Source organism: Zosterops lateralis (assembly GCF_965231275.1).
Source record: "Zosterops lateralis genome assembly, chromosome: 4".
NCBI classification, from domain to species: Eukaryota; Metazoa; Chordata; class Aves; order Passeriformes; family Zosteropidae; genus Zosterops; species Zosterops lateralis.
In genome coordinates this window covers 7,599,502-7,613,656 of record NC_139765.1, presented here as the reverse complement: position 1 = coordinate 7,613,656, position 14,155 = coordinate 7,599,502, and the positions used below count along the sequence as shown (strand labels likewise).

Sequence of the window (14,155 nt, the reverse complement as noted above, 5' to 3'; positions counted from 1 at the left end):
TGCCTCAACATAGATTTATATTGTAATAATCCTCTTAAACCTACAGCTCCAAGGATGCTTTTGTGCTACACATTTATTAGACAGGAGCTGAGCATTTCCACAAAAGAAGTAGATTCAGTTTGTATAATTTCTGAAACTGCCCTAAAATTACACCCAATCTAATGTGAACACAGCCAGTCAAAACCCAAAATGTTTGTTAGAGACCCCATTTCTACAAAGACTTGCAGTTTATATTTCTAGTTTAAATCAAAAATATAATTCACACAGGAGATTTAATCTCATTACCTTCGTTCTACTCTCTTACTCAATTTAAAGGATTTTAATGTATTTCAGACTAGAATCTGTGTGTACATCTGTGTACATGTGGGAAGACATGTACACAGCAAATGCAGGAAACTATTAATACAATCTAAAAAATTACAAGATTCATTACAAAGAAGATGTTAAAAGCTCAGGTCATGAAAGAAATGTTAATTCCACCTCATATGCAGCCTCTAAATTTGATGCTCTATGTTTGATAACAAAAATGAAAATATTTTAAGCTTGTATACACCTTTCACAAGAAATCCAGCTACAGCCATGGGGTGCCTAGATTATTATGAGACTTTTAGGTATTATGAGACCTCCAAGTCTTACATTTTGTGGCAGTGAAAGGTTTGAATGGTGCAAACCAAATTTGTCAGGGAAATTACCCTGATTGCAGAGATTGAGAGGAGATGAACAGCTGGCAGAACCATAAGCACAAATAAATTAATTGCATATACACACAGAAGAAAGTTTAGATTTGACTCCCACGACTTTACCATACTGTAGCTCATTTATTAAAAATGAAAAGATCACCTCTGGATTTTCCTCCTTTTTCTTTTTGGTAGCAGGCAGTCCCTGAGCTGACTCTTCAGGAGGTTTCTTTGTCTCCACTTTACTTTCTGTCTGGGTTTGGACTTGAGGTTGAATAATGATAACCTAAAAGACAACATACAAATAAGAGAATTCATTATATGAAACTGGGCTTTTCTGCCTGAAACCTTTGAGTCCTCTTTGAAAGGTTACTGGTTATCCTACAAATATGAAATGTAAGTCACAAGTCAAAAGCATAGAGGAACAGGATACCTAGGTTAAGGTCCTAAATCCATACTTAAATTTCTAAAAATTCTTAACGGTGCATTATAAACCTGCTGCAGTCTAAAGTCACTCGATCGGTGCCTCTGAAAATTAGGACATTTTCTGTTTAGAGAACTTGTGAAGGTGGCTGAGAAGCCATGCTTTAGTACTTGTGTGTTAGTGATTTTAAGGTCTTTCCTTGGATTTTATTGTGTGTACAAATAGAAGAGATGGGGTTACTAATCTTTCAAAACCAGTTTGATCTCAGTCATTCCCGTGTTATTTCAGAGTAAGTACATCATGATGGGAAAGAAGATACTCCTCATGCAACTGAGATCAGACTTCAGTCCTCAGCCTTTACAGGTTAAAAGCAGTGGATGTTCAGTCTTCTGTAAACTCAATAAACTATACATGTTTTAAATTAAAATTAGGTCTTGTTTAGAACCTGTAGGAATTAGGACACAGATCTCGTTCACACATTTATGGTCCAGCTGCTCATATTTGAATTGCCACATGAAGATTTACATGATGTAGGTCACATTATCTAGAAGTTATTAAATTAAAAGGAATGAATTTCTGCCCACAGAACTACACATATGACTTCATATCTATCATCAAAAGGACTGTGGAAGCTTCAAAAGGACTTGCCAAGGACTACTGTCTTCTAGATAAAGATTATTAGATTTGAACAGGCCTTTTCCATCTACTTCATTGCTAATTTTCAATCAATGTCATTTAAGTGTTAGGTTCATTATCTCAACTCAGTCAGTCTAGAAGATCCAAGAGCATAAAAAGGGATGGTTTCCTGAGCCAGCAGCCATTTTAAGTAAGAGAAAAATAGTTTATGTCAAAGAAATGGGGATGAGATGTCTGGTTTTATTTACCTCAAAAGCCATCCTACATCCTATATATTTTTTTAGCACTGTATGAGAATCTGCGCTGCCAACAAGACCAAAAGCAGCAGAATCCTAACAGTAAATTACAATGAATGTCTGCTGGGTACATTAGCAGCCTGTATGGAATCTGTCTCTGGTACAAGAGTGGTGAAGTTCTTGCATTCCAATGCTGAAAAGCAGTACAAATAAGAAACAAATAATTCATAGCTTGAATTTTTTCTTTCTACTGATTCATCTCCTGGTCAGTTATGAAACCCTGAGCTCTCATTTCATTTGGTCTTCCCCTGGAAGAGCAGAAGGGAACCTCTGATTATTTTATGTACTCCCTGGGGTCACTCAACAAATTTAGTATCACTGTATCATTGAAGAGGGAGTTCATAGGAAATCTGAGCCTGTACAGAATTCAGGGATTTTATTAGTGAGGACTGGCTTAAGGAAAGAGAAATTCATATAGTCCTGTTAATGCCATTCTACATAATGATGTGTTTTGTTCCTGGTAAAAACAAGCTTGTACACAGATAGAAGTCTACCAGCCTCAATGTGTCCCTGTTAGAATTTTCCTGTTGGAACCTTGGATGCTGAAAATATCAGGCTTTCTGCTTTGACAAGTAGTGACCCTCAGGAGAGTACTGCCTTTACCCTGAGGCTGTAGGAGCATCTTCCAAAGCTGAGTGATAGCACTGGGAGTGTGTGTGTGCAGTTTGTATAAAAGTGTGTAATGTCACAGGGTGAAATACTTAAAGCTTGGGGCTTTAAGATATAGAATATATGAATATATATTATATATATAAGGGACAATATGGAAGGGTTTGGACATTGCCTGACTGCTTCTTCTTTACCTTCTTCTTCCTCCTTCTCGGGTTTGGGTGATCTTTTATAATTGGTTAGTGAAAGCCGCATTGCGGACACTGAGTGATCTTTAATTGGGTTATAAATAAAAATAACTCGGGTGTCGAGTTTTAATTGGTTTTGCTTATTGTTTAAAAGTCCTTGAAACAAGTCAGAAGGAGCCATTTTCTTGCCTTGTTAGACAGAGCTCACACCTCATGAGTCTGTAACTTAGATAAGAAATAATAAACAACCAAGTCCAAACGAGATACCATCATGTCTGGTGTCTTCAGCCCAGACCTAACTAGAACTAACAACAACACATTTCCCATTGATTATTTTCTTCAAGAAGAACCACTGACAGCACTGCACAGGCTGTTGTTGGAGAGGATGGAAGTTTAACAGGAAAGTGGTACAGAAATGAATGCTCTTAGCAGAAGGCTCTTTAGAGAAAGAAAGCTAGTTTTGATAAAGAAGAATAAAAGAAGCTTCAAGCTAGAAACTGCTGAAGTAACAGTTACTGGATAACCTAAAGAAAGCAAAGGTTAAGTCAAACTGAAAGGAGATTTTTTGGCTAGAGCAAAGATATGTTTGACCACAAACAAAGAAATATGTTTTTACCAAGTAAAGACAATTCCCAAGAAAAGCAGGGGATACTGTAGATAAACAGACATGATGATGTAGCAAGTAGAGAAAGATTTAGGAATTTTCCACTGCAAGAAAACAGAAAAACAACTTCAAGCTTAAACTGTAACAGACTAACTTTTGTGATTGGGTAGTACTAATTATTGTATGGTAATTATAATAGCTAGGATAGGTTAGATGGAATGGTAAAGGCATTGTGTATGATACTGATTGGTTGTATATATTAAGATGCTCTGTAAAGAAAAATATATAATGCATTGTAACCATGTGATAAATGAGTATGATTCGTGCTGACAAAATTGAAACAGTAATCAATACTTTGAAATGGTAGTTAAAATGTAACCTTTTAGGAAGAAGCCGGGGGTGGGGGGGGGGAATCTTGCTTTGTAAGTGCGACCAGGGTCCCAGCCCTGCTCACTCACCCTGTGGTATATCCTTTTTACTCAAGGTATTATGATTCTTAAGAACCAATATATTATTTACTATTAGCAAATTATTGTAACTTTTAAGCTGCTCAAATTAAAATTGCTGCTATAATTAATTGCATTTGGGGTTTCTTTTGGATTGGATAATTAGGCAGCACATCTATTTATACCAATCAAAACTAAGGGGCTTCAGGTGTTGCCTATAAGCTGATGCTGACAGCTCTAGACTTGGCTCTTACCAATGACCCATGACTGCTGTGACTTCAATCGATGATATAAACAGCACCTTTAAAAAGCTGCCTGGAGTCCTGTCACATCCAGGGCAATATTTCATCCACACCTGCAGTTCCTCATGTTTTCCCCCCCAGGATCTCACCTTGCTGTCAGCGCTGATGAGGAGCGGCTGCACCTTGATGCCGTCGTTGCCCACCGAGACGGCGGCGCTGGTGCCGAGGGGGGCTGCATTGCTGGGGGAGGTGGAGATGATGGCGTAGGCCACCCCGGCCCCGCTCAGAGGGGATGACAGGGATGCAGGCTCGGTGACACTCGGGGGCTGGCCGCCGCCGCTGTGCGTCTGTACATGGCTGACGGTGTTGTTGGCGGTGGGGAGGGCAGGGCTGGGATTCTTGATGCTCACGATGGTTGCCTTCTGGAAGGTGGGAGGCTGCTTGGAAGGTTGGTCTCTGCACGGGGAGATTGGGAGGCTGTCTGGAATCAGGGTCTTTGGCCTAACCTACAAGGGGAGAGTCAAGTGTTAGTAGGTGTATGAACAAACACTGCACACACTACCCAGTAGAACCTCTAATTGCATTAACCGTGGACCAGAAGCATCTAGAAGAACAGAATGTAGCAACTGCAGGTAGCCAACCATTCGCTTACTTGTAGATATATTCCCAGCACTTCTCAATTTGAAGTTCTTAGCTCACTGCAATGCAAAGCAATAAGTGAGAAGAAAGTCAAATCCTTATTTTGATTAGCACACGTCCATACAAATGCTAGTCAAGTCACATCCAGTTCTCAGTAGGGATGTGTAAGCCAAAGCCTTTGCAAAGAATGGAAAATCCAGATGCAAAAATTTCCTGTTCTGAAGGACACAACAGTTTTCTATGAATTCAGGAGAGCTGAATCATTAAGGGAGTTATGGGAAAGCATTTACAGGGACAGTAAAGTATATGCTTTTATACTGGTGGATTGGTCAGTGAACACCCTCACATGTTTAAGACATGCCGTGTCAAATGGAGAGATCAGTCACACAATCACTTAGGTCACAATAAATAAATAAAATAAAGAGAGGGATACAAAAAACCCAGAACCATCAAACATCATATTTTGCTGCAGTAATCAAAGAGCTAATTTGCAGCAGTGGGTGGATGCAGGAGGATGAGTGGAAGAGGACACTTTGCCCAGCTTTGCAACAGCTGGGGCTGTACCCAGAGCCATAAATGATAGCTGCAATCAATTGTTTTCAGCTATTGTGATGTGTTTCCAGTGGTGTAATTAACGTCACCCTGTCAACATGGCTCTGCCTTAACAACATGTTAAGTACAGTTCCAGGATTGAAAATAAATAATTTAAACTGCTTCACATGGAGTTAACTTCACTCCCAGCTTATTCGTTAACACAGCCAGATAAAACAGTCAGTTCCCTCTGTGCTTATTTAGTCCTGTCACTTCTGGCACCTTCCTACTGTGAGACAAAATGACAAGTTCTAACAGACAGACATGGGAAACAGCTGCCTGTGTCACCACACTGGAGTCTACAGGAGCCCTTCAAATGGTGCTGACTTCAATCTTGAGCCTAAGTAAGCAATTTAGTGAAAACACAGGGATTTACTGGTGTGAAGAAAACTGTCTCTCAAGGCTGGCCATCATCCCCTATGGTGTCAAGAAGGAACGATACCCTTTTGTCCACACAGCAAATATTAAATGCAACAACACATATGTTGCAAGCTCTTTGTGTCTCAAAAACTTGTCCCTCAAATGTCAATAGGACCCCAACATCCACGAGCAGTGCAAAACTGGTACCAGAGACACAGTCCTGCTCGGGACAATCACATTTCCAGCAGTCATATTAGATGAAACGGTAAAAAGGAGATTTGCCCAAGGTCCTGCAGAGCCAGGAAGCCACTGTGTTCAGCTCACAACTTCAGGGTGACACTGGAAAAGCTCAGAGACCTGCTGTGAGATGATGCAAAACCACACAGAACTCCAACGAACCATAGTCAAAATACCCTGACAGTAACTGAAGGGTTCTTTGCTCCTTTTCTTTATGCAATTGCTTTGTGTAACAATTATCTGAGTGGCTTAGTTCAGATACCAGACAAATACCTTGGTCAAGTAGTTTAAGGGAGGACTCTGTAATTAGCTTCATATCCATGATTAGTTAATGGTCTTATTTTCAAAAGTAGTGCACAAAGCATTGGTTTAAACCTATAAGTTCAGGAGATTTTCTAGCCAAAAATTGTAGTCTACCAGGATCTACTGTACCTGTCACTCTTAATTGCACTTTTATGTTTAATCAAAAGCCTAATAAATGCCTACCTATATTCCAGGTATATAATTATCTTTTCTACTGCATGATGTAATACCTCAGTGAATCCTACACACACCCATAATACACAAACTGTGGATGAACACATATTACTTTACCGTAAAACAAGCTCTCCCTGCACAGATAAATAAACAAACTTAATTTTCCAAAATACCAAATTCTTAATAAAGTGCTGCATACTGAAATTATCTGATAGGACTTACCAAACTGGTACAGCACAGAGCATATGCTGGGCACTTTCTGCCACCGTGTGATACAGAAGAGGAATAGCTGTTTTCATGGGCTAAGCCATGAAAACAAAACTCCCTGCGAAGTTTATCTAACCTTGGTAGACCATATTTATTTGCAATTAAAAAACAATAAAAAGAGTTGACTACAGAAGCAAAATTTTCAGGTGCTCCTGAGTTAAATTTACAATAATTTAAAGTGAAAATAACATTTATTTCTAGGGCTTGCAAATGTGAACCCAAAACAGAAAGCAAACATAGAAGCCCCTTGTGCTCCAACACCTATGAATGTTCCCCTCAGAATATAAACACTAAATATGAACATTTAATAAACAGCTACATGAAAGACCTATGGCTTTCACCTAAAACCCCAAACTGCTACAGTTATTTGTGAAGACAAATGGTGTCAGCTAGGAAGAGAAAAAATAAGAAGGAAAAAGGTAGCATAAATTCTTTTCCCTCATGGCAAAACTGTAGCTTAAATTTGGGAGATGAAAGCAGGACAGTGGCGCTAGCAAAAGTTTGGAAGCTGGCAATCACTGAAGAAGAGGTAGAATAAAACTCGGGCAGGACAGGGACTGCACTGCACATGCACAATATCAAAAAGTAATTTCCTACTGCAAGTAGCACAGGTTGGATGACACCAGTCCCTGTCACAAGAGTTACAGAAATAAAAGGCACCAAAGTTGAGCAAAGGAGAAGAAAAGAGAAAGAAAAAGAAACAGCATGTATGTTACCAAAAGTATATTCAAGTGTTGGCAAGTGTTGCCAGTAACAATTCTCCTGTAGCTCAACCCTTCTTTCCCCAAGTATCTTTCTTTAACTTCTGACAGCTGTCAAAACAGAATGTGAACCTACCAGGGCTCAAAATGCAGAAGAGAGAGCTGCTCCTTGAATATAATGATTTTGTAAACCCTGTTGTTCTTGAATTTCCTCAATACCCACAATAACAGAAACATTTCATTTCCTGTGGCAGTGTTCAGACTGGTATTCCTCAGATAGCTGCAGGTGAGCACATTTTTCAAGGAGATATTCTCAAATCTGAGCATTCACTAGGCGGGGGCGGTCTGCTTTTCAGACATGGAAATAAGAGAGGGCCCAATTCTGTGAGATCTACAGAGTGTTCTTTTGTTCAACAACCTCCAATTTAATATGTTTTAAAGAGTTTCAGGTGAGGAAAGAACCAGCTCCTGAGACTAACATGACTTCTTGTATATCCCATATCATTAGGCTCCATCCAGATGTCCCTATATCAAGCTCAAAGGCTTCCATTTCACCAAAATGTCATTCAAGCTCTCAAGAGCACAAATTGCTGAATGCTGCAGAGGTGAATGAATTGCTGAGTGGTGGAGGTGGGAGAGCCTGATGTGTGTCACCACTAACAAAGGAAAGTGTGATCATGGGCAATCTGTTTCCTGAGGTACATCCCAACAGGCTGAGCCATTCACCTCCTGTAGTAAGGAAAAACAAGGCAAAAAAGAAAACTTCTTAAAAAAGAAGTCCTCAAGATACAACTCAAACAAGTATGGGGAAAATGGAGAAGAGAAGAAATTCACACAGTTCCTCTAATCTCTGTGAGCAATCCTATATAGTCCTAAAGGACAGGATCTAATTAGAAGAATTCCATCTGTGAAGCTCTGCAGGTGTCATGATAATTGTTCAGGGCATTTCTGGTAAATGTGTTCTCCTTCAGGCCTAGGAAAGAAAGGAAGTTAATACAGTGTACTTCAATTACAAACCCAAAAGGCATCACTGTGATCCTCCAGCTCACAGGTTGGCCATATAATTTCTCCCAGAAACTGAAGACTGATTTTAAAAGAAAATCATAAAGACTTCTTAATGATGAGCTCAAATAAATTGTTAAAATGGTTTTTTATGCTTGTGACTGGCATTTTATTGCAAGGTTGAATTTGCCTAGATCAGCTTCCAGTCCCTGGATCTTGTTATAGTTTTGTCAGCAACATGGAAGAGCCCTCCCCTTCCCCTGTATCAGATATCAGCTGGATCATGCTCAGCATCCATCAGCCCTTCATACTAGCAGGGCTGGTCTGTATGAAAGTAAGTTTTTCTGCTCAACACAATATCACATTGCCTTTGAGAGAAAAAACATTATTCACACTTTATTTTCACTTCACCCTTGTACTCAGGGCTTAAAAACAAAAACTCAAAACAGATTTGGCACAATTCATATGTCACAGAGGCAAAGTGCTGGGAGCAGCAGCCAGAGCTTTCATTCCTGAAAACTTCAGAGGATTAAACAGAAAACATTAGCAATGGCTGATGAAATGAGTGCAATATGGGGTAATCATATCCTTCTCCAGAATGAACAGATGTACACTGACTTCAGTAAAGCTGTGTCTATTTATGCCAGCTGAGGACTGATTCCCTGCCTCTTCATTTTTAATAAGTAAAAATTATGCCAAAATTTTTTTTTCTGCTTAACTTTACAGCAATGACACTCCCTAAAATCCAGGTTTCCCCACTCACCCAAATACAAGTATTTGCAGCTTGGTTCATTTTTAGTTCCTTTCCTGATAAGCTCCTATTATCTTCAGCCTGCTCTAAGACTACTGTCAAAATAAACATAGTTTATTTTCTTTGCACAGGGAAGATTTCTTTCTTTTCTCCCTTCCCCTTGATGGGGCTACACAAAAAAATAAGTTATTTTTCTTTGTAGAAAGCCCAGACAAGATAACCCAGAATCAGTGAATCTCATGTTCACATACAACATAACCCTCTCTTTAGCATATCCCTGGAATATTAGCCTGTGAACCTACAGAAGGTCAGTGTGAAATGCAGGGCAAAACCCAAGGAGCTGCTCCAGCCCACATTTTCAATCCTACTACTGGAGCAGACCAGGGAAGAAACCTTAATTTGATCAAAACCAATAGCAAAATCGAGCAGATTTCAGCAAGGCCAGAACTGCAACGCGCACCTCAAAACACACCCTGGTCTCTCAGTTTACACACAACACAACCCAGGAGTCATTCAGCAGTATTTTGACGTGTTTAAATTGCACACACTCCATCAGGCATCTCCCAGGTGCTGTGTATCTGCCTGATTTGGTATTTCATTTGTTAGTCATGGACAGCTAATTTCATTGTAAAGGTGACACACAGCTAATAGAGCTCCTGGGCAGTTTCTAAGAAGGTAAAACAATTCAATTTCATTTTTTTTCTCCTTCAGCTCTGCTTGATGCTACAGAAATGGAAGCTTTGCTGAGAGGGATGTTTGAGTGGGAATCTGCCAGCTCTGCTTTTTGTGGATGTTGGCATAAGGCAGTCAGGTGGGAGCTCTTTATTAAAAACGTTATCAATGATTTGAACACTGTGTTGGTTTTGCATGGCTTGATTTTTTGGTGAGGAGGGAATATGCCAGCCATTGAAGTGGTTTTTCTGTGGGAAGCTGCTAGAAGCTTCGTCCATGCCTGGCAAAACCAATTGCAGGCTGGCTCTGAGAACAGACATGCTGCTGAGCCAATTAACACAGTAATGCCTCTGTGATGACATATTTAAGAAAGTAAAGTGAGTACAATTCCTCTTTCTTCATTTGACAGGTGGGAAGGTGGTGGCTGGGGGGCCATCCTGTGCAGCCGGGGCCAGGAGCAGCTACACCACCTCAGCATGGCTGGCAGTGAATTCTGCTTGCTCTCAGCCAGCTGTGCTGCCAACAGAAAAGCAAAAGTGGTGTCAGCAGCTTTTCCTTTTTGGTGCCCTGCATGAAGAGAGGAGCTGAATGATGCTGCCCACATGGAGGTGGTGAGTACCACGTGCCCAACAGCAAGTGACTCCCCAGTGTGGAGCCCAGATGGAATCAACATTTCAGCACTGCAAAACCCTCTGAGACCTTTTCAACTGATAGAACTTGAGAACAAACAAACCTATGGACACCAATTCTCTCCAAAATCAGAGAAAATGAAAAGGTGAGGAAGTGTGAGAACAACACAGTGACACTAAGGTCGGTGAAAAGAGGGAGAGGGATGAGGTGCTCCAGAGATGAAATTCTTCTGCAAGCCATGGTGAGGACTGTAATACAACAAATTGTTTTCCTTGTAATTCATGAAGTGCAGCGGGGATGTAGAGGTCCACGCACAGCCCGTGAAAAAAGGTGTTCATACTGGAGCATGTGGATGCTGAAAAGCTGTAATTTAATGGGAAACTTGAACACAGAGAGAGAAGATACAGAAAGAGAATCCTTGCTTCCAAACTAGAACAACTCATCCTTAAAAAACAACACCCCGTGAACTAAAATGACCCATGCCATGTAGTTCAGAAAGATGGTTTTCTCCGTGGGAGGGACTCAAGTTACAGCAGGTTGAGCAGGACAGCTACTCATGAAAATTAGAACCACACTGGAGAAGCTCACAGAGAACTGTCTCCTGAGGGAATGACTCCACAACATAACAGAAGAGACTCCTCTCCCTAAGTGAACTGATGAAAGATTTTTAGAAGTGACAAACTGACTAAAACCCCCATGTTTTTTCTCCCTGTGCTGTCGGTGGGAAGGAAAGAAGGGCTGAAGGTGGGAGGGAAAAGATGTTCTAAAGGTTTATTTTAGTTCTCATTATCCTCTTTTAATTCTGTTAATATTTTTTTTAATACTTTTTAAGTTTTGAGCCTGTTTTGCCCTTGAAGTGTTTTTGCCTAATCCTTCTCACCCAAAAACCAAAAGCCTTTTGGTTTTTCTTTCCCCCTCCTCTGCCAAGTATAGCATAGGAGAGTGAGTGAATGGTTTTTTTGTGGGTCCGTGTCAAACCCCAACAAACACAAAACTGTATTTTCACAGGAACTTCACTGACATTTGCTAATGGATTGTGTATTTTCTGCCTATATTTTCAGGTTTGGCACTGCCACTATTGAATTGATGATTCATCAAGTGGCTCTTTCCCATTTGCAAAGAGGAGAAACTACCATTAAACCAGCAAATAAAAATCAGTATTATTCAAAAAAATAAGAAGTAGATGTTGAAGCTGACAGAGATTTTTTTTTTTTTTACCTTCTGCACAACTATTCTGTCCTTGAACATGCAGATATCTTTGTACCTCTGAGGAAAAAAATTAATCTTCATTGTTTAGGATTACAGTGGGAATATAAAAGATGGACTGTGATTATACAAACCAGTCAATAACTTACTTCCATTTCCACTCTATTCAGCACTACAAGTTAGCTTCTCTCACAGATAGACAGATACTCATACTGATTAATTTCCTTCAATTTAAAGTAGCCATGAAACTTTTGCACAAATGGGAGAAGACCTGTCTGCTTTCCTTCGGCAAACTCTGAATCCACACAGCTGGGATTCACTGGACTCAAAATCTGGTGTCACATTAAAGACCATGGATATCACTCCTTTGCACAGTCCATCACTTTGAGAGCTTTTCCTGCTTCTAGACAACAATAACATCACATTATGATGATTTGACCAGCCTCAACTAATTTACTAGCTAAAATCAAAAAAGGAAGCCAAAAATAATAATAAAAGTAAGGACAAAAATAGTTTCTGTCTGCTGACAGCCTCAGCAAGATGGAAGCATACAAAACGCTGAGACACCAGGAGATGAAAATGAAGGGTCATACAGTAGCAAAGCTAGTTCCTCTGAGCCTTTACTGAGGTCATACAAAAAAAGAAAGCCTTCCTGTCCACCTGTTACTCACCCAGAGTTCTAATGCAAGCTTGTACAGCTGGTCTTGAGGCTCAGAGACAGAGCATTGTCCAGATCCAGGCCAGACATGGATCAGAAGTCACACCTTTCACATGGATACAAATGGCATCAGTGGAGAGAAGGGAAATTTCTCACCCTCATGCTTCTTGCTACTCCACAAATGAGAATTTGACATGGAGTAACACAAGAGTTTTCAGTTGGGAAAAAGATACCATGCCAGGTGTAAAAATGGCTTGAATGTTTCCTGAGGTTTTCATGGATACTTTAGAATTCTATGTGCAGACTATCATGGAGAGCTGACTTCTTTGGAGGTCCTTTTCAAAGCACTCACAACACTGATCAGATCTGAAGGTATCAAGCATCAGTAACAGGTTGAGGTTAGGGTTGCTTCTCCTTCCCCACCCCTCTGGATCAATTATCTTGTTAAGAACTGAAAAGTGACACTGATAGAAAAGCAGAGGAAACACAGGGAGGTCCTTTGGAAAAGGTGCATCTGGGTGTAGCCCCCCTTGATCTACCCTACACCTTGACCTTGGTCAAGATTCATCCTTGACCTTACTGCAGATGACTGGATTTCTTGCCACTGCCAAACTCTGTCATGCTACCACCCACAAGGGATGTTCTTATGGCACCACCTTAGTCACATCTTCACCTGTCTTGGCTGCACAGCAGCAGTATAAAATACATACTTTAAAGGTGCTACAGCAAGCCACTGCCTCTCTCAGCAGCACAGACAACCTACCAAACCCATCCACTAGTGTGAAACTGAGACTCCCAAGATTTTTCAATAAAGTACTGTGTTTCCATCCCAATCTTCAAAGCTCTCCCTGTAAAGACTTAATATAAAAGTCCAAGCTGGCCACATGTCCCTGGTGCAGGGAGTCCCTACAAGGCTGAGGCAGCTGTCTCAAACTCCTTCTGTAAGAATTACAAGCACGCTCATCAATTTCTACACTAAATGTTTTCCATAGTGGTATGCAATTAATAGTAGCATGACCATTAAAAATAAGCAAATTGATAAAAATAAACCCTAAGCAGAAATCTCAGCTGTATGTGCTTCTTCCCAAAGGAAAAGAGAAGAGAAGAAATAGCTTACATCAGATGTTCATCTTGGTGCCTAACACATTTCCAGAAGGTGTTTCAAGCAGAGTTCTTATATTACTGTGACAAGCACAGTATAAGAGCTTATATACAATAAAACAGATTAATAACTACATTTATTAAGGGCTACATGTTCAGCCAGGCCTCTGCAAATCTTTTACAAAAAGTAATTTTCCTTGTTTTCTGCATGCATACAATGAATATTAAATACTGTTGCTTGGTTGCTTACCACACTGATTAAGTTACCTTCAATTAGATTCTCTCTCTTCTCTTTCTGTAGCATTCCAACACATTCCCCTGGAAGCACTGAGAGTTATATACCAGAAAGTTTCACAACATCCTTAGCTTAATATAGCCCTTTTCCCCATGATATTGTAAAAGCAACTTTACCCAATTCCATTATTCCTTTCTCAATCAAACAACAAAGTATCCTTGTCTCTCCACTGCACAATTCTGTATAACTTTTTATATAAATATGTATGCCTGCGAAATTCTTTTCTATTTTCTTGAGACTGACTTGCATTTAGTAATGTTTTTCCACTTTCCAATGGCTATGTACAGTTTTAACATATTACACTTAAAAATCATGGGAGTTTTTTTTAAACTCATGATGCAAACAGAAAGAGACTTTGCTATAGATCAACCTATTCCACAGTACACAGTGGCATCCCAAAAACTTATTTCTGTCTGTAGGAGTTATTGTCCTTTCAAGAAATCTTT

General features: G+C 40.0%; 1 protein-coding gene across 2 annotated transcripts in view; it reads right to left on the bottom strand.

Annotated features, from left to right (window-relative positions):
* PHF21B (PHD finger protein 21B) overlaps window positions 1-14,155 on the bottom strand; it is a 160,443-nt gene that overhangs the window by 21,218 nt on the left and 125,070 nt on the right. For both annotated transcript variants that reach the window (XM_083860172.1, XM_083860171.1), the window contains 2 exons: window positions 4,272-4,628; window positions 841-963 (listed from right to left, as the gene is read on the bottom strand). In XM_083860172.1, coding sequence (XP_083716298.1) covers window positions 841-963; window positions 4,272-4,628 — 480 coding nt within the window. The remainder of the gene's footprint in view (window positions 1-840; window positions 964-4,271; window positions 4,629-14,155) is intronic.